General features: G+C 39.0%; 1 protein-coding gene across 2 annotated transcripts in view; it reads left to right on the forward strand.

The window, feature by feature from the left end:
- The window catches only part of FBN2 (fibrillin 2), a 255,985-nt gene that overhangs the window by 228,203 nt on the left and 6,879 nt on the right, over window positions 1-20,903 (forward strand). For both annotated transcript variants that reach the window (XM_060636228.3, XM_078451361.2), the window contains 7 exons: window positions 8,260-8,385; window positions 9,711-9,917; window positions 10,924-11,049; window positions 13,260-13,382; window positions 14,783-14,899; window positions 15,504-15,632; window positions 17,224-17,343. In XM_060636228.3, the coding sequence (XP_060492211.2) occupies window positions 8,260-8,385; window positions 9,711-9,917; window positions 10,924-11,049; window positions 13,260-13,382; window positions 14,783-14,899; window positions 15,504-15,632; window positions 17,224-17,343 (948 nt within the window). The remainder of the gene's footprint in view (window positions 1-8,259; window positions 8,386-9,710; window positions 9,918-10,923; window positions 11,050-13,259; window positions 13,383-14,782; window positions 14,900-15,503; window positions 15,633-17,223; window positions 17,344-20,903) is intronic.

Raw genomic sequence — 20,903 nt, forward strand, 5'->3', positions numbered from 1 at the left:
TATTTCTGTGACTTACTTCATACCTGGAAGCCTGTATTTCCCATTCTCCATCACTCATTCTTCACCCATTTCGCCTATCCCCACAGCCCTCTCCCCTCTGTCAACCATCAGTTTGTTCCCTGTATTTTTATAGGTCTCATTCTGGTTTGTTTGTTTGGTTTGTTCACTTGTTTTTTAGATTCCACATATGAGTGAAATAATACGATATTTGTCTCTCTCAGTCTGACTTATTTCACTTAGCATAATAATCTCTAGATCCATCCATGTTGTCTCAGATGGCATGATCTCATCCTTTCCTATGGCCGCATAATACTCTGCTGTGTGTAGATACCGTATCTTTCATCATCCATTCATCGATCAGTGGACACTCTGATTGCTTCCATATCTTGGCTATCATAAATAATACTTCAGTAAACAAAGGAGTGCATATATATTTTCAAAATAGTGTTTTTATTTCCTTTGGGTAAAAACCCAGTAGGGGAATCATTGGATTACAGGGCATTTTTATTTTTAATTTTTTGAGGAAGCTCCATTACTATTTTCCATAGTGGCTGCACCAGTTTGCAGTCCCACCCACCGTGTTTGAGGGTTCCCTTTTTTCCCACATCCTTGCCAACAGTTGTTATTTCTTGTCTTTTTAACTTTGGCCATTTTGAAACATTTTTTTTTAAATTTTTTTTTAACGTTTTATTTATTTTTGAGACAGTGAGAGACAGAGCATGAACAGGGGAGGGTCAGAGAGAGGGAGACACAGAATCTGAAACAGGCTCCAGGCTCTGAGCTGTCAGCACAGCCCAACACGGGGCTCGAACCCACGGACCAAGAGATCATGAGCTGAGCTGAAGTCGGCTGCTTAACCGACTGAGCCACCCAGGTGCCCCAAACTTTGGCCATTTTGACTAGAGTGAAGTGATAGATCACTGTGGTTGTGATTTGCATCTCTCTGATGATTAGTGATGTCTAGCCATCTTTTGATGTGTGTGTTGCCCAACTGTGTATCTTCTTTGGGAAAATGTATACTCACGTCCTTGACCCATTTTTTAGTCAGATTGTTTTTTTGGTGTTGAGTTGTATGAGTTACTTCTATATTTGGGATATTTACCCCTTACCAGACACAACAGATGAAATTCGACTATATGATGTACTATGCCCCAGTAATTCGTTTTAAGTAAGCAAATAAATGAATAGAAAAATGTAAGGAATAGAAAAACTTTACCACGATCATTAAATTTTCATGAAAGTCTTGACAGAATGCTTTTGGGGATTCATTTTGAAATGAATAAAATTTATTTCAAAATGAATTTTGAAATATTAATGAGGGGAAAGAAGGCTTTGCTTTTAAGATGATGAAATAAAAATGTGTTACCTCACTTCCATCCCCTGAAGATTTAGAAATGCAGCAGTGGAGGGAAGAGTGTTTGTTTAAGTGAGGAATGGTCCCAACTACAGACTCTGAAGAGTATCTTTCAAATAATGTAAAATTTTCAATCAGAAATAGGTATTTTTGAGGCTCAGTGACATACTTTTCTTTAGACTGGAGCAGAATACAGATATCTCTCAAAGTGACCAACCCTGATTTAAAGAATTCATCCAGCATCTTCGAGTAGATTAGGGACACAGGTGAATGAGAGAAACCAGTTCGACACTCGGTGTGAAGAGCCAGAGAAGTAAAAGAGAAAACAGTTGACAAGACTTAGAGGACTTTACTCAGAGCCACAGTGACCTCCTAAACTACAAAAGGCTCGGTACGCATGCCCCACGGGCAGAGAGCATAACTGATGTGGTGAGAGAATGCTCGTACAGCAGAGTACAGCAGACGGGAAGTGAAGCTGGGTCACACCCTGCTCAGCACTGGTGATGCGCTTCTGCGCTGTGCTGTAGCATGTAGTAGACCTGGGGAAAGGCCATCAAAGATGAGGAGTTACACGAGACCGCAACTAACGTATATGTATGAGGCGGAGGAGAAGAAAGGAAAATAAACAAGAAATGGGCCAGAACACCTCAGGAATGGAAGAGGACAAGTTTAGAAAAATAGTTTTTGTAATCTTTAAGAGACACCGTTAAATACAAATTATAATAGAAGATATTGAAAATGAAGATAGAGCAGTATCAAGAGAGAATGGTGTAGCAGAGCTGAGGAAAGAAAGCCATCACAGAGGTTAGTCACAGTAGCGTTTTTGTAATATTTTTATTTCATTGTGAGAGAGAGAGGGAAACAGAAGATCGGAAGCGGGCTCTGCGCTAAGAGCAGAGAGCCCAATGCAGGGCTTAAAGCCGTGAACCGTGAGATCGTGACCTGAGCCAAAGTCAGACACTTAACCAGATGAACCACCCAGGTACACCAATCACAGTAGACTTAATAAAAAGTAGCCGAGGATGAAAACACAAGCAAAAATGTGGATATGGAAGTGATTCATAACAAAATGGTACAGGTAGAAGACCAAAAAATCCAACATTGCATAAATGAAGTCCCCCCCCCCAAAAAAAAGGAACAATGAAAAAAATTGGAACATGTTCGAGCATGTGTGGAATTAAATTTTTGTAGAAAATATTTAAGCCTGTATATGAGAACACACTGCCCCACAAAAAGCTAGTGCAGAATAGTCATTTATTCAGTTACACTTCATCAAACACCTGCTGTTTGTGTGGTTCTTGGGACAGGGTGTTCAACTAGGGCAGGGTGTCCCCCGCACCCCCTGCCCCCACTCTGCTCTCGAGTCATGTGTGTTCTGCTCAGGGAGAAACAGACATCAAACAAACAACTAATCGACATACAAATTTCATATAGTGGTACGTCTTTTAAAGAAAGTAAGATTTAGTGGTTGAATGGGATCTATTTGAGAAGATCCATTGAAGGAAGGCTTCTGTGATGAGGTGACGTCTGAGCCGGGGCCTAGAAATGAAGAGGAAATAGCAGTAAGTACAGATGCCTCAGGCCAGAACGAAGGCCAGTGTGGCCAGAGTTTGTGCCAGGGGAGGAGTGTGAAGTGAGGTCCCAAGGCGGTCACGGGCATGGCAGGCCACGATAACGAGACTGGTTTTGTGGTGCGTGCACCATGGTAGAGGGATTTAGAGTACAGCCCTGCAGATGGACAATGAATGTGAGAAACCTAGATTCATGTCTCCTAGTTCTGGGATTTGGGGCAAGTTGGCTTCACTTTGTGCCTCAAATTCATACTCTAAACATAAATAGGAATAAGGAGAGCACTTACCTCATAGGATTATTGGGGAGATCCAATAAGTTAATTCATATAAACCCTTAGGACAGTGCTTTGCATACAGTAAAATTTCGCTTGTGTTATTGTTACTGCCTGATGCACATTTTTAAAAGATCTCTGGTTGCCTAGTGGATAATGCAGCACAAGGGGTTAGGAGTAGAAGCAGGGTTCACTTAGGTGGCTGTTTTCATCATCTAAATGAGAGCTGAAGGAAGCTCAGATAAGGGCCAGAGGTGAAAGGGACTTAGATTGATAATATACTCTGGACATAATCAACAGAACTTAATGACGGGCTGATTGGATATGGAAGAAGGAAGAGAGGTAGAGAAGACAAATCCTAGCAGTTTACTTGAATAGTTGATTGGATGGCTATTAAATGATAAGGAAAAGACTGGAAGAAGCAGGTGTGATTGGAAACACAGAAAAATTTAAAAAAAAAATGTTTTGACCAAGTTAACTGTCAGAAATGTATGAGCCTTCCAAGCAGTAACAGCAGGTACACAGATTTGTTTATGAGCCAGGACTACAAATTATTGGGAAACAGGTAGTTACTTAAAAATCACAGGATCAGATGAGGACACCAAGAAAGAGAACGCAGTGACTGAGCTCTGAACACTCCAAAATCTAGTGCGGTGGAAAATACTTAAAAGACAAAAATGAGTGACCAGCAAGAGAGGAAGTTCTCCAGGTCAGTGTAGGATTCATGACAATTAAAAGGATGGGTTATTCAATTACTTTTCATTAGAGCAGTTAGAGAGTGGTCAGTCACTCCTGTATCATGTTGCTGAGATGTATTGCACGATATAGAAAGAGAAGCAGTAATTATATTTGGTGACTTCTTCATCACTAGTCATCAGGTTTTCATTTTAATCAAAACCACAGTGAGATATCACCTCACACCTGTTAGGATGGACAGTCATAAAAAGACAAGAGATTACAAGCGTCGACAAGGATGTGGAGAGAAGGGAACCCTTGTGCACTGTGACCTTAGGCACTGTTGGTGGGAACATAAACTACTAAGGCCACTATGTATGGATTTTGGAGGTTCCTCAGGAAATTAAATATGTGCTACCATATAATCCAGCAATCCCACTTATGGGTATATAACCAAAGGAAACAAAAACATTATCTCAAAAACTTGTCAGCTCCAGTGTTCATCGTAGCATTACTGGCAATAGCCAAGGTATGGAAACATCCTAAGTGTTTGTCAGTGGATGAATGGATCAAGAAAATGTACACACATCCTGTCATCTGTGATAACATGTGGATGGACCCAAAGGGCATTATGCAAAGTGAAATAAGCCAGGCAGAGAAAAACAGATACTGCACAGTATTATTTATAAGAGGAATCTAAAAAAATAAAAGTAAATAAATTGAACTCACGGAAAGAGTAGAAAAATGTTTGCCAGGGGCTTGAGGTAGGGGAAATAGGGAGAGGTTGGTAGAAAGGTACAAACTTACAGTTTATAAGATGAATAAGGTTTGAGGATCTAATGTGTACCATGGTGATTCACAGTTGACAGCACTGTACTGTGTAATGGAAATTTGCTAAGAGATTAGAACTTAAATATTTTCTCACAGGAAAAGGATAAATATGTGAGGTAATGGGTGTGTTAATTCACTCGACAGAGGAATCCTTTTACACTATACCTCAATAAACTGGAAATAAAATAGGAGTTCTGAGGAGGGAAAAAAGAAATAAATCTGTCCTGAAGGGGACCACAAATGAGGTAGTAGGTGGAGGTATGACACATTATTAAAAGAGATTGTTTTTTTAAGATGGAAGTTACTAGAACATGTGTGTTAAGAGAATAACTCAGTGAAAAAGGAGAACTGTAAACTCCTGGAAGGCAATCCAGAGTTCAAGTGCAAGGACTGGCCTTTGAGAAAAACCAGGGAATCTTTATGCTGCTGAAAAAGACAAGAGTTTGAAAGTGAGGGCCGGATAGGTGGTTCATAGTGGGGAGTTGGAGGAGTTCTTGTCGCCCTGCACAGTAGTCATTTTAGAAAATGGAAGCATGGACACACTAGGAAATACAGTAAGATTGTCAAGGGAGTGTTACTTCCCATTTGAGATTTGAATCGCGAGTTGAAGTGAGACCATCCTGGTAGTGTGTTTGCCTCTAGCCTATGGGTCTGCACTGCATTAGGCATGGAGTAGACAGCGCTAAGTGCTCTAGGAGTAGCCAACAGTGGAAAGGCGACTAATTGGCAATCCTCATGCCATTGAGAAATTTTCAAAGGATAAAGCGTGGAATGCTAGCAATCAAAATTCTAGAGGTCGTGCAGCATCACACCAAGACACTCCCTAGTGAAGTTACAAATTTCAACAATGGAAAAAGGGAAAGAAAAAAGTGAATTACGTTGGTTTCAGGCAACCAAGCAGAAAAACAAAGTATCTACAAGGCAGAAAAAGAAATCAAGCTACTTTTTACAAATTCTCACACTAATTCTCATACCACTGGTAGTAGAACAAAAGTAATCTAAAACTTGGAGACCTCTCTAGCCATCTTTCAAGTACAGAAGCTCTATTATGCGTCACCAGACATGGAGGAACTCCGTCTATCCAACAAGAGCCCTTCTTAAAAAAAATTCAAAAAATAAAATAATTCAGACAACTAAAAAACAAATCAAAATAAAGGTTAATGACATCAGGGATAGGATTAGATCAAGAAGGCTGACCTTGAACCCTCAACTTCTAGAAATAACAGACACTACATAGTACACAATATACAAAAAAATGTTCCTTTTTTTAAATCTATAACTTAGCTCAATATTTTTGTAAATAATCTTAAAATTTGTGTATTTCTATGATTGTGTAATAATTGTTTTTTCCCTACAAGGGAGGAAAAATTTCCCCAAGACACGGCATAGTGGATTTTAGGACGCTGAGAGCAAAGTTGAAAACCCGTAAAGCTTCCAGAGAGAAGACCCAGACTTCCTGCAAATGAACAGTAACACTGGGTCAAAGAGAACAAGGGAACAATATTTTCCAAACGTTCTAAGGGAAAATGATTCTGAACTAAAACTGTATACTCAGTCTAGTAAGGAAATAAACAAAAAATAGGACATTGTCAGAAATGTTCTAAATTAAGTTACCACCCATAATGAAATGACTCTGTGAAATGACCACCAAACGAGATACTCCATTATTTTGTTTTAATTAATGCAAAAGGAAGTTATAGTATACATGAAGCAGTGGTAAGCCAGGGATACAGGAAAGTTTGTTATTTGGTTTAAATAGATCCTGGAGGCACATTTAAAAACAAGATCTAACAAACAAGATCTAAGAAAATTACAACTTCCAGACACAGGTGGGGACAAGAGGAGGGCATAGAAAACTAGACTAGTCTAAGGAATATTGAGAGAAGAGGGCAAGACCATAGTAGATACAAAACACAATAAAATGATAGGTAAGAATCCAAACATACCAGCAGTCATGATAGTCATGATAGTTATAAACTGTGAGTTAAAAAAACAGATGTACTTTTTAAAATTCCTTTTAAACCCAGCGCCTGATGCTGTTCGTAAGAAAGGTGCCAAATCAGAATGTGAGGGAGATTGAAAATGAAGGGATGGAAAAAAATACTGAGGGCAAGTGCAGATAAAAAGAAAGCACAGGCAGAATAAATATCACCAGATTTGGGGTGCCTGGGTGGCTCAGTGTGTTAAGCATCTGACTTCGACTCAGGTCATGATCTCATGGTCTACGAGTTTGAGCCCCACATGGGGCTGTGTGCTGGCAGCTCAGAGCCTGGAACCTGCTTGGGATTCTGTGTCTCCCTCTTTCTCTACCCCTCCCCCACTCATGTTCTGTCTCTGTCTCTCAAAAATGAATAGGCATTAAAAAAATTTAAATATCAACAAATTAAAGATTAAAAAGTATAATTTGCAACAATGTGGTTAGAAGTAGAGTGTATCATGCTAAGCGAAATTAAATAAAGACAAATATATGACTTCACTCATGTGAGGACTTTAAGATACAAAACAGATGAACATAAGGTAAGGGAAGCAAAAATAATACAAAAACAGGGAGGGGGGCAAAACATCAGAGACTCTTAAATACAGAGAACAAATGAGGTTTGCTGCAGGGGTGGTGGGTGGAGGGATGACTAAATGGGCAAGGGGCGTTGAGGAAGACATTTGTTGAGATGAGCACTGGGTGTTATATGTAGGGGATGAATCACTGGAATCTACTCCTGAAATCATTATTGTACTATACGCTAACTAACTTGGATGTAAAGTAAAAAATAAATAAGAAAAAAACATTCTGACCAAAAACAAAGCAAAAACAAAAACATCCTGACAAAAAAATATAAAAAGTATAAAGATGAAAGCAGTTTATAAAAAATATTTCATTGTCCTAAGCTCTCTTAGGTTCTTGATAGCATAGCTTCAAAAAAAAAAAAAAAAAAAAAAAAAAAGCCCCAAACAAAATTTACAGAATATCAAACCCAGTAAAGATAAAAGAGATTTTAATGAAAACCATTTTGCCCTAATAGATTTATCACCAACCAAAAGAGCAGAACTCCCTAAATTTCTCCAACCAGTAAGAGTCCTCACAAACCACGCTGCTCCTCTGATTTGACTCAAAGCCAGTCTGGGAGCCTGCGCTTCATGCTTGCCTGTGTGGCTTTTACCCTACTCTCCACCCTTCCTTAACACCCCCCTCAACACCCCCCTCCCCTCAGCCCCCAGCCTCGCTCCCATATCGTGTAAACTGGCACCCTCTCCCCCAGAGTTCTTCCTCACCTTGTCTGGTGTCTTGGGGCAAGTTTATACCTTGTGGAGGTCAATTTTCCATCAAACGACCATACCTCCCCCACAAGGAAGGGAAGGGAAAAAGAAAAACATTTTGTTAAGAAAGAACCCTCCTGGATGGAGTTAAAAATAAATCCATGTTCACATATGACTAGTTTTTATCCCATCATGTTGGTATTTTGGTGGGGACATTTTAAATAAGATGTAACTCCCTTAAGGATCATTTGTGAATGGTCATTTTACACTCTGCTCATTATTCACCCTATTTGTTTTCCCAAAGATGAAAATGAATGCAGGACCAAGCCAGGAATTTGTGAAAATGGGCGCTGTGTTAACACTATCGGGAGCTACCGATGTGAGTGTAGTGAAGGATTTCAGTCAAGTTCCTCAGGCACCGAATGCCTTGGTAAGTGGACACCTGATTGTATTGTACTTGGTAAGTAAAACATCCATTTTATGAGGTCATCACAGAAGGGCTCTACATACATAGTCTTGTCTGCTATAAAACCCCCCAATCTGAGTAATCCAATATGCCTCTTCCTGAAGGGACCCATCTATTAAAATGATGTATTTCTGCCCATGTGTTGTATGCACATCTGTGTGTCATGTAAATAGTCTTTTCAAAATTAAGATTAATTAAGCTCTATGGAAAATGTGACTTTACTAAAACTTACATCAGGAGATGATTTAATTCCATAAGAAAATATTTGCTATGTGAGGTAAGCTTTGCTGTATTAATAATATTAAAGTAAATGCCACATTTCAAAAATGTAGTGAAGGTTAATTTTTATTTTACGGTACAGAAAAAAATGTTTTACAAAATATTCTCTTGTGGAAAATATAAAGCTCAGACATTATGTTGTATTTTAATGCTAAAATACCTCTGTGATAAGCCATTTCAGTTAAATATGAGCAGGTATAAATGTATGGAGGAGGAAAATTTAAGGCAAACCGAGAAATAAGAGCACTCATCACTGATACAAAAACAGAATGGCTCAGCTATATCAGATTCTCCAAATGATGTCACTGCGTTAAATCCTCGGAAACTGTTAGTCAAGAAAATAAATATTATTTACAATCTAGACCCTTACTAACCACCAATCTTTCCGGAAATAGAAAAGATAACCTACATAGTCTAATGTAGTTTTTTGTTTATAATATTTTCACTGGGATGGTTCATATTAAAGATTTATTTGCCTATTTACATCAGAGAAATTCCTTTATTTATACTAAATAAAAAAACAAAAAAAAAACCACTTAGCCCAAATGTCTGAACCCTCTTTTAGATGCAGAAAATATGAGATTGGACTGAATACGTACCAACATTGTAACATCATCTGGAATTTCCACAAATAAATCCTGATACTCATTTGCTTATTTATAGGGAAATGATTTCATTTCATTTTCCTTTTATTTGCATTCTGCAGGAATGATAGCTTGCTATCAACTAGTTGCTGATGGATTGAAGAAAAACAAATCTATTTCTAAAGGATAGTATCACCTTTTGTCAAATTTAATAAACTCTAGTAAAAGAACATGCTTTGAACGGATTCTCTAACACCTTTGTGTTCATGAAACTGTCAGGCAGTGTGGCTGTTCACATAGAAGAGTACTCACCTTTGAAAACATTACCGCCAGGAAGAAAAGCATTGATGGTCCTATTTTACTTGAAGATGAAAATGAAGTGTCAGCACCATGTCACTGATGCTTATTAACTCGTTGTTATTTCAGACAATCGACAGGGACTCTGCTTTGCCGAGGTGTTGCAGACGATGTGTCAGATGGCGTCCAGCAGTCGCAATCTCGTCACAAAGTCCGAATGCTGCTGTGACGGGGGGCGAGGTTGGGGTCACCAGTGTGAGCTTTGCCCACTTCCGGGAACTGCCCAGTACAAAAAGATATGTCCTCATGGCCCAGGATATACCACTGATGGAAGAGGTAAGGAGTTGAGGAAATTGACGCACGCTACCAATACCATGAGCATTAACTTAGGTTAACCGGAAGGAAAAGTGAAAAATTGATATGATAGCTGAAATACTTACATGTGTTTGTATACGCTTCTTGCTAATGATTTGGAGACTGGAAAAGATGCAGTCTTAGTATTTAAGAGGTAGGATTGACTGGGAAAACTGAAAGCTTTGGTAACAGTAAGTAATTTTCTTGAGATCACACCCTTTCTAAGGGATGCACTCAGCAACAGAACATACCTGTCTTACCCCAAAGGCCATGCTTGTAACCCCCCAAACTATACCTGCTTTACTTAAATACGTGTTGCCTATTTGTGCACAGGGACTAAGTCAGTTTGCAACGTATATACAAACCAGCAAGTCTCATTATCAGTTAGTGGTTTCCAATTTTTTTTTTCCCCTTCCTGAGCCCATTCCTCTTTTAAGCAGTTTATATCTAAAGGCTCTAACTTTGGAGGTAAATTCTAGCCTCTGGCCCATTAGTCCTCTGTTTCCATTTTTCTGTACAACGACCTGATAGACTGATGTCCTGAAAAATACCATTTTCTTCTATTACTACACAGACTCCTAGCCCCGGGCCTGATTACGTTGCTAATGAAACCATTTCTTCAGAGCCGAATCCCATTGTGAATATGAGGTCTGGGCATAGGAGATCACCACAAATTCCAGATTACTTGAGCTTCAGAGAGGTAGCTGTATATATCCCGCCAAAATAATACACACTTACATTGCAAAACAAGTAGACTTAAGCAGGGCTTTCAACCTAGCCTCCATGGATGTATCTCTTCCGGTCACTTCAGAATAGTTTTCTTTCCCTTGCATGTTGCCAGCCGCTGGAGTGAGCAGCACTGTGGATGTTGGTTGCTAGTTCTCTCACGTCACTTCCTTCGTTTCTCTTAGTTTTCCCACCAGCGTTATCCCCACATATATATTAACTTGTACGTTTGTTTTCATTTTGGGGTTGTTTTTGCCCACAGATATCGACGAATGCAAAGTTATGCCAAACCTTTGCAGCAATGGTCAGTGCATCAATACCATGGGCTCATTCCGGTGCTTCTGCAAGGTTGGCTACACCACAGACATCAGCGGCACCTCGTGCGTAGGTAAGGTGCCGCGTCTCTCCCTCTGGGGGTGGCCAGCTCCCATTACCTACAGGTCACTTCTGTCAATGCAGTGTGTTTACCATGGAGCGTGTGGGACACAGAACTGTTCAGTTCATCAGGAAGTGTTCAATTGGAGAAGCATAAAAATTATTTCAAAAATATTGTTTCAACATTTTATATTTTAATACAAAATGACTTCGGACTCTGGACATGTGTGTTAGCATATATAGAGAGAATGCGTTTTGCTCCTCATTGCTGTTTTTGGCATAAAATATACCAATTAAGCATCATGTATCATTTCCAGTTGGAAAGAAGTCTCAGGGCAGAATCCTTCTATGTTTTTACAGTCTCTTTTTCTGATTCAGTTTCTTATTGTCTCACACACAGAATTCCGTAACAGTTAAGGGCAGGGGTGGGAGGCTTGCCTTTATCAAGTCTTTCCAAAGCATTCGACTTAGTTTTCAATGATGACCAAAAAAAAAAAAAAAAAAAAGTCTTCTCTCCTCCATATTTAATTACCTTGCAGCTTTACTTCTATTCAAGTTCCTGTTTTAATAACAACCTGGGATGAAAAGGTTAAGAAAACCCATACTGACTCTTAGTGAGCATCTGACTCACTTGGTTGGGCATGAGAGTGCTTGAGAACAGGCTGTTGATCATGAGCTTTTGGCATTCTGGAGGCATGGATCAGTATGTTTTAGGAAGAAATGGAGATTGTTTGCCGTCTGACAGTCTTAGCAGTAAAGAGGTAGTATATTGAAAGGTGGGGATGATTTAAAGACAGTTGTTTTGAATAAAGATGTGAGCAGAGTGTGTAGAAACTGCGAGGCACAGTGCTGTGTGCTGGGGCTGTGCCAAAAGAGAAGAGGGAGATGTCACTGAACCCTGGGAGGAGAAAATTGTACACGGAGGGCCGCCTTGAAAGGAGCTGTGACCCCTAACCCAGTGACTCAGAGCCTGAGCCATCTTGCAGGGAGGGTGTGGAGGGAAATAAGGACCAGACAGCAAAGAGAACCTGCTGGTGGTGTGTGTGTAGTCTAGCAGCCTGGGCCCGAGTCTAGCCGCACGGTGGGCCAGCATGAAGACTTGAATCTGGATCTGTGGTGCCCCACGGTGCTTATCATGGCAGCTAACAGTTCAAGAGAACGTCTTCCATACCCGTGTGTCACAGTGTCCGAAGAAAGAAACTCTGGGGGCACCTGGGTGGCTTAGTCGGTTAAGGGTCCGGTTTCAGCTCAGGTCATGATCTCGCGATTCATGAGTTCAAGCCCTACATCGGGCCATCCGGCTCTGTGCTGGAAGCTCAGAGCCTGGATCCTGCTTGAGATTCTGTGTCTCCCTCTCTGCCCCTTCCCTGTTCATTCTCATTCTTTCTCTCTCTCCCTCCCTCTCTTCCTCCCTCCCTCTCCCTGTCTCTCTGTCTCAGAAATAAACAAATTTTTTTTAAAGGAAGAAAGAAATTCTTACATTTTAGAGTATGGTCCTCAAGCTATAAACCAAAATACATAAATCTAAAGAATGTAGTGGCACAGCGCCTGGTGGCTCAGCCGGTTGAGGATCTGACTTCGGCTCAGGTTGTGATCTCATGGTCGGTGGGTTGGAGCTCCATGTCGGGCTTTGTGCTAACAGCACAGAGCCTGCTTGGGATCCTGTCTCCCTCTCTGCATCTCCCCCACTTGTGCACACACGCTCTCTCTCTCTCTCAAAAATATTTAACAATTTCGGGGCGCCTGGGTGGCTCGGTTGAGCGGCCGACTTCGGCTCAGGTCATGATCTCGCAGTCCGTGAGTTCGAGCCCCGCATCGGGCTCTGTGCTGACAGCTTAGAGCCTGGAGCCTGTTTCAGATTCTGCGTCTCCCTCTCTCTGACCCTCCCCCATTCATGCTCTCTCTCTGTCTCAAAAATAAATAAACGTTAAAAAAAAAATTTTTTTTTAAATATTTAACAATTTAAAAAAAACCAATGTGGTGGATTTTTTGAACCCGCACAGTTGTCCAGATATTACATTTATCCAAGAATCATAGACTGCTCTACAAAGTAAACCAGTACGTTACTCTCAAGGACACTGTTGCATGCATCTTTTCTCTCTGGCTGTTTTTCCATTTTAAGTTGAAATGGAAAAGAAAAAGATGAGTAAGAATATGGAGGGAGGAAGGAGGCCAGTTGCTCCTTGAAACTAAGAATTTAATCTTCATATCACTCTTACTTAGATCTTGATGAATGTTCTCAGTCCCCGAAACCATGCAACTTCATCTGCAAGAACACTGAGGGAAGCTACCAATGCTCATGTCCCCGGGGATATGTCCTACAGGAGGACGCAAAGACGTGCAAAGGTGAGCAAAGTCTCTGGCATTTCTGACCCTTGTCTCTCTTCTTTCGGATCCGAATCTAGCGAGTCCAGGATTCCTCCACCTGTATCTCCTTCATTAAAGCACATCTTCCTAGTGACCACCTTATTATGGCACAGAAACCTCTACTGAAGGACACGTGCAGGGGGCAGAGAGCATTGAAACCCAAACTACCCCAGTTTGCTTCTTCTAGCAAACCACACAATTCAAAATAAAATGAAATTACATAAGACAAAAAACGGTGAGGGAAGAGATTGAAACAAATAACTGAAATCAAATTTCTTTCATTGCTTATGGAGGATCTTATTTCTCTAAACTACTTTTATTATATGTCTACCGCAGAATATTGAAAATGAATGGTTGAATTTAAAATTTTTTGCTTAGTAGTATTGAAAGGAATTATCAAACTAAGACAATTACTGTGGCTCCAATGCTGTAGTCATGCATTCATTTTTGTCATAAACCTCACCAGTATAAAATCAATGGACTGAGGAAATTCCTTCTTAAATTTTTGAAATACAGGTTATTCTTAAGAATAATGAAGTTTTATTTCCAAGGAATACCGAAAAAAAAAAAGTACTAACAATAATAGCAAGCAGTACTATTCTCTTTGACCTATTTACTGAGCCATCAGGAATCAATTTAATTTTGCACGTTGTTAAGAGTACAACTAGTGTGTGCTTTTTAAGCTTTAATATAATGAATTAGTGTTGTTTACATCTTATATTGCTGTGCATATTTACTTCAATATATTTAGTTCTAATCTAACCAAAATCACATTTTCAGTTTTCTGTTAGTTCAAATATAAATTCCATTTATGATCAGAATTACAGATGCTGTATTTTGGGTTTTGTTTTGTTTTGTTTTTTGTTTTTTGTTTTGTTTTGTTTTGTTTTTTTTGCTTCCTCTTGTATTTATGATGGTGTTTTCATTTGGAGTCTGAGAACTTGACTCAGTGTTTGTTTTCAGATCTTCATCAATTTCCAGATCTTTTTATTATTATTTAACCCCTCTTTTAATAGGAGTAAGTGACCAGCCATGTACTGAACTGTGCATTAAATTCAAAAATTATACCCTTTGGATATTCGCTTTGAGAACGGTTCATATAAACCACTGTGACTCCTCCATTCTCTTTCTTATTCTAGGAAAACTTTGTGTTATGTATCACCTTAGCCATCCTATCAGAGCAGCCCATGATATTTATGCTGCTGACATGTGAGAAAAGGAACTGCTTGCCATACACATATGGAAGTCTGTAAAGCTTCCTGCACAACTCTAGGCAATATACTCCCAATGGAAGATGTACACATCCTGTGGCTTCATGAGAAAGAATGCACAGCCGGGTGACTCTGCTCTGATTTTCACTGGCTTCTCTTTCATTTCAGACCTTGATGAATGTCAAACCAAACAGCACAACTGCCAGTTCCTCTGTGTCAACACTCTGGGAGGTTTTACCTGTAAATGTCCACCTGGTTTCACACAGCACCACACTGCTTGTATTGGTAAGACAAAACTACAAATGGCTAGTTTTGCAAACTCTTGGTAGATGCATAAAAATCATACTTAAAGTGGGAGAATAACGAATGGCTCAATACTCATATTTAGGACCAATGCGTCATAATTAGTGGTCTAGAAATGTGGCTAATAATATAGGTGTTTTTGCCCAAGAATAATATCCAAAGGAAAAAAATAGTTAAGGTCCAACCAAGCACAAGCACGGTAGGGTGTATTCCAAACAGTGCCTTTCTATTGCATTCTAAATATAACCATGTGTATTCAGACAAAATATGGATAAAGGTTCACTGTAATTTACAACATGCTAGCGAACATGGTGGATTATTTTATGTTAGAAAACACACACGTTAAGAGACCTTCAGTCTGTGTTATCAGAAATCATGTCCTCGATCAACCCAAGACACACTATAACTTCACATGTCTTGAAATAGTCCTTTTCTTGCCACTAACATGACAATGAATCTGGCCATACATTTCTCTCAAGTTTTCACATCTTGAAACTTAGGCTTTCATACCTCACTTTTCACTTTGTATAGTGAAATCTCAGGTAATGATTAGGAAGCTTGACATTCCTCCTTCCTGCTTTGCTAGACAACAATGAATGTGGGTCTCAGCCTTCACTCTGTGGAGCAAAAGGAATCTGTCAAAACACGCCTGGAAGTTTCAGCTGCGAATGCCAAAGAGGGTTCTCTCTTGATGCCTCTGGACTGAACTGTGAAGGTCAGTTTATTTGCTCAAAAATCCTTGATCTAACACAGCAAACTATTTTTAACTCCCAAGCCACTAAATGAGAAATGAGATCATCTCAAAAGAAAGAAAGTACTTAACAAGATAGAACTCAGGAACTGATTTTTGTTCTTAGGTTTTCATGTATCATTCTGGGGGCAGAGGAAAACTTTAATGTGGTAGAACCAAAATTCTGAGAGTATGAACTGGCTTTTAAAGTAAGTGTTGTCTTTACATAATTACTGATCTAAAAAAAAAAAAACTGCAAGAGAATTCTGTAGCTAATATGGTTTACAGTAGTATACAAATAGATCAGAAAAAAACATGGGGCTTTGTTCCATGATAACGACATGTGTGAAAGTTAAGTCTTAAAAGAACCAGTTATCAAAGAGAATTGCAGAAATCGAGGAAAAGCACTGGGGAAAGTGAGAGCTATTTCCATTTCATTTGTTCTGAAACTCCTGATTCACTCTCTTCCCGACAATGGGCATTTTCTATAAATCTACCCCCCCACAATAGGTATTTCTTGTGAAGTGCAAGGAAATGGTTAACTGGGAATAAATTAAGAATCTGCCTATACCTGACAAAATATTAAACTGTTCTCTAATATTTCCATCACAGGTGTTAATTTATTAGAATTGGTATCTTTTGCAAAATACCTATGCCAAAAAAATTATAGGACTATATACATCTCCTTACATTTTTTTATAAGCTATTGCAGTTTATGTCTTTATTGATTTTAGTCACCCTTTGATTTAAGAAATATATTCATAGTTTTTAATGTACTCTTTATAAGAAGTGTAGGAGATTTATATATCTAATTTGCAGCCAAGAAAAATTCGGCTTTAAAAATTTCCATTTTAACATTCTATATTTGAAATCATTGAAAATTTTAAAGTATTCTGAATGTACTGCTGTTTGCCACTTGTGAGTTCAGCTTGTGACCATCCACATACCATTTATTAATTATCCATATAAATTTGCTTTACACACATCAGACGTGTCAATTTTATTTTACTCTTTATGGGTAGATTTCAAAGCCTCAGGTATCATTCCCAAAGAATATGCATGTACGAACAAAGAAATTATTCCAGATGTGTAAGAATACTCCATCACATCTAAAAATAACATTCAAATCCTTACATTTTAAATTTAATTTTGAATGGTATCTCTGTAGTGCTGTATCTTCCTGAAATTGAGGAATAAAATGTCCGAATCACTATTGAATCTACTGGAATATGTAATGCAAATATGCTTCAATTACCTACCAAATAAATCACACCATATGCAGTTAATCCATCCAAAATATACACAACATTTGTGGTTGCTATTGTTGATTTGCTGAAATGAAGATGTTATTGAAAGCACTGACAGGAGATGGTCCGGTGGACAGCATAAGAAGAAGGTGGGCTCTTAGAACCATCTGTGATGACCCCTAATAACCATGTGACTTGGAAAAGCTCACAGCCTCTTTGTGTGTCTTGTTAGTTTCCCTGATGATAGTTAGCCCAGGTTGTGTTGGGAGTGCACTTCCGAACAGTAGAGGCAAGTCTGCGTGAATCTCATGCTGGGCTTGTTTTTGCAGATGTGGATGAATGTGATGGAAACCACAGGTGCCAGCATGGCTGCCAGAACATCCTGGGAGGCTACAGATGTGGTTGCCCTCAAGGGTATATTCAGCATTACCAGTGGAATCAGTGTGTCGGTGAGCTCCTGCTTGTTATGTACCATCTGCCTTTCTTACCTTAAAGTATCTGTGCATAAAATGAACAACTAACAAAGGTTGATGCTTCAGTGTAGCCTCAGAATCCTAGAACTTTATTTATTTTTGAGAGAGAGAGTGAGAGAGAGGGAGCCAGCAGAAGTTCCGCAGAGGGAGAGAGAATCCCAAGCAGGCTCCACACTGTCAGTGCAGAGCCAGAGATGGGGGTCTACCCGAAGAACCATGAGATCATGACCTGAGCCAAAATCAAGAGTCGGGATGTGTAACTTACTGAGCCACCCAGGTGCCCCTAGAATCCTAGAACTTTAAAGCCAGTCCTTCACGGGCATCTGTTACACTAGTCTCTATGTTTGTGTATGTTTGAAAATACCTGGAATAAAAATGTTGTTTTAAGGCCCTAAAAGGTAACTCAACTAGAGCTTTTATAATTAGAAATTTCTACTACATGTACTTTTAACTTTGTAAAAGTGGTGTCAACAATCATCGTCTTCATTTGCCAAGGTCTGGGGCTTTTCATCATTGATGTCTTATCTTTAGATTTGGGGTTGAAGAATTACCCATCCATCTCCCTCATATAAATCTAAATGAATTCACATCAGCTTAATAAGAGCCATCCATCTGTGCTCTTCAGTTACATAGATCTAATGAAGAGGGTTAAAGTAGTTGAAGGTAGAACAAGTATCTAGTTAGAGCTAATTCTGTTGAAAACTCCAGAGAAAAGCATTTATAAAATAGAATGTGTAGACCTTTAGCTCTGTTCCTTGAATTGCTAATAGTCAATAGCAGTTCTCCTTTTAAGGACAGACTGATCAAAGAGAACATTATTCTGTACTTGAATAGCCAGCTGATTGACTTAGCACAGGCCTCATTTCTTCACTCCATCTGAATGCACTTCATAGACATGCCATCCAACAGGCTGTGACATCAGATGCCGGCATAGCTGAGCAGAGAGGGGAACAGTGGTCCTGCAGAGAAACAGCAGGGCGCTTTCCTGTTCCTCTGTAGTGATTTAAATTACTCCACGTGTTTTCCAAATATTTCACTGTGAGCATCCACTAAATAAATTAATCTGATTTTATCCTTTGTGGTCTTCTCAAAAGAAATTTCTAATGACGGTGTAGTGATTTGAGAAGAGAAAGTCAAGATAGATTTCAAAGGAGGGAAGCCAAGTCTTATGAAAGTCACAAAGAGGGTTGCAGTCTTGTGCCAGGCCAGAGACAGATGCTTTTGTCACCCCCACAAATAGACACTCATGAAAGGAAATGCAGAAGCCATTAATGATTAAGAAGTTAAGGGCAAAGTTTTCAAACATTATCACAATGGTGTAAGTTAGGCAGTCAAAATGATTTAGTAAATTTACTTGTTTTTCTGTACACACACAAAAAATGTTGCCAATGTCCTTTTGCCCTGATTTATTGATTTTTAAACAGGAGCAAAGTATAGGCGTAATAAATACACTTAAGAATATCAAGAACAGTACTTTTTTAGATAGCTGTTAAAACAGTATAAAACAATGATACTGCTTTGTTTATAAAATAGGAGACCCTCCACTTAGTAAATAACATGGATTTCTCAGTTAATTCTGTGGATATTACAGCCAAAGGATGATCTTCTAATATCTCCTATGTGTCAGCTTATTAAAAAGAATTCTCATTTTTATAGTGACCATAAGTATAAACAGGAACATGTATGGAATATCATCTCAACTTCCAAGTTCTTAAGTTTGCTGAAGCTTCTGCCTATAAATATCTAGTGCAAAAATATCTATATAGTTTTTCATTACATTGGTCTAACTTTAAGATCAAGGCTAATATAGTATATATCCTTTTTAAAAATTTATTTATTTTGAGAGAGAGAAAGAGACGAGTTGGGGAGGGGCAGAGAGAATCCCAGGCAGGCTCCCCATGGAGCCCAACGAGGGGACTCAATCTCAAGACCATGAGATCACAACCTGAACTGAAATCAAGAGTCAGATGCTTAACCAACTGAGCCCCCCAGGTGCCCCATGTATGGTACATCCTAATTCCCCTTTGTGGGATCCTCCAAGTGGGCACTTCAGCAAGGCAGTCACCCCAGAGAAGCTCACACAGTGTAACAGCAGGGATTTATTTGGAAGTTTCTAGATTCTTCTGTTCAAGGTTGAGGAATCCAGCTGGTCTCTACTTTAATTGCTGACTTCCTTGCTTTGAACACACATAATTCCAGTTGGAATTTTAACTCAAATATATGGCAGGGATGGAATTAAACCATCAGGAACTAATAAAAGCAACAACTTGTCAAAAGAACAAGAATTATGACAAAATGCCAGTTGAAAGGCCGCAAATTATTTTTATCTGTTACCTGTGTGTGTAAATATCGTTAGTCATTCATAGGATTGAAGGGGGAAGGATACAGAATGAAGGGACCAAACTGTTATAGTCAGTGTATCAGATAATTTTAATACTATTAAATTGTAAGCCTACAATGTTGTAATACTGTTGCCAACTTAAGGAAAATGACAGTTTGTGTTACTACTGAAAAAGGTTTTTTTTTTTTTATTTTTTTAACGTTTATTCATTTTTTGAGAGACAGAGAGAGACAGAGCATGAATGGGGGAAGGACAGAGAGAGAGGGAGGCACAGAATCTGAAGCAGGTTCCAGGCTCTGAGCTGACACCACAGAGCCCGACCTGGGTCTCAAACCCACAAACCATGAGATCACGACCTGAGCCGAAGCTGGATGCTTAACCGACTGAGCCACCCAGGTGCCCCAACACTAAAGAAAGGTTTTGATTCTCATGAACACTTTAAGAAGTCTCCAGCCACTTGCCAGAGAACATTTATAACATTGTGGCACATACACTGTACCGATGTAGGTAGGTAACATTCCCAAATTGTTGCAACCATTATTAATTATTCAAAATTGAAAATAAGTGAATATTAACACTTGCCCATGGAAAAAAATTATTAATCAGTGAAGCATGAGACAAAGTATGTATTAAACATGAAAATATTTTACAAGTGAGATTACCTGAGTCCACAAAAATATACCACAATATACATTTGTAACAAATGAGTACATTATGGAGCTTAGAAAAACATGACACATATTTAAATATTCTCGTCAACAGTACGTAAATGCAATTTACTCAGTTAATTGCCTTTCCCTGGTAATTTTCCTACCTAACAGAATGTCTAATCCTATATTCGTAGCAGGATCATTTTGTTAAATTATAACCTAATTTGTATTTTCTGTTAGGAGAGAAACACTGCATATAAATGTCAGATTTAATGACTGAAGCAGGTCAGCCTTCATGGCAAAATTGCAAGTCTTTTGAGCACAGAAATAAAACAGCAGTTACGCCTATGTCCGAGGTAGCCTAGTTATTAAGAATTCACTTAAATACTTTTCTCCCCATGAAATGAAGACTAAGAACTCATACATAGTAAGTAATCCTATCAAGTTGTACATCCGGCACTCTCTGTTTGCTGGTCTAATTCTGAAACTATAATCCTGACACAAAAATTGCCTAATTCATTCACACCTATCCTTTTGGTAACTTG

The sequence above is a fragment of the Panthera onca genome, chromosome A1 (assembly GCF_046562875.1).
Source record: "Panthera onca isolate mPanOnc1 chromosome A1, mPanOnc1 haplotype 2, whole genome shotgun sequence".
NCBI classification, from domain to species: domain Eukaryota; kingdom Metazoa; phylum Chordata; class Mammalia; order Carnivora; family Felidae; genus Panthera; species Panthera onca.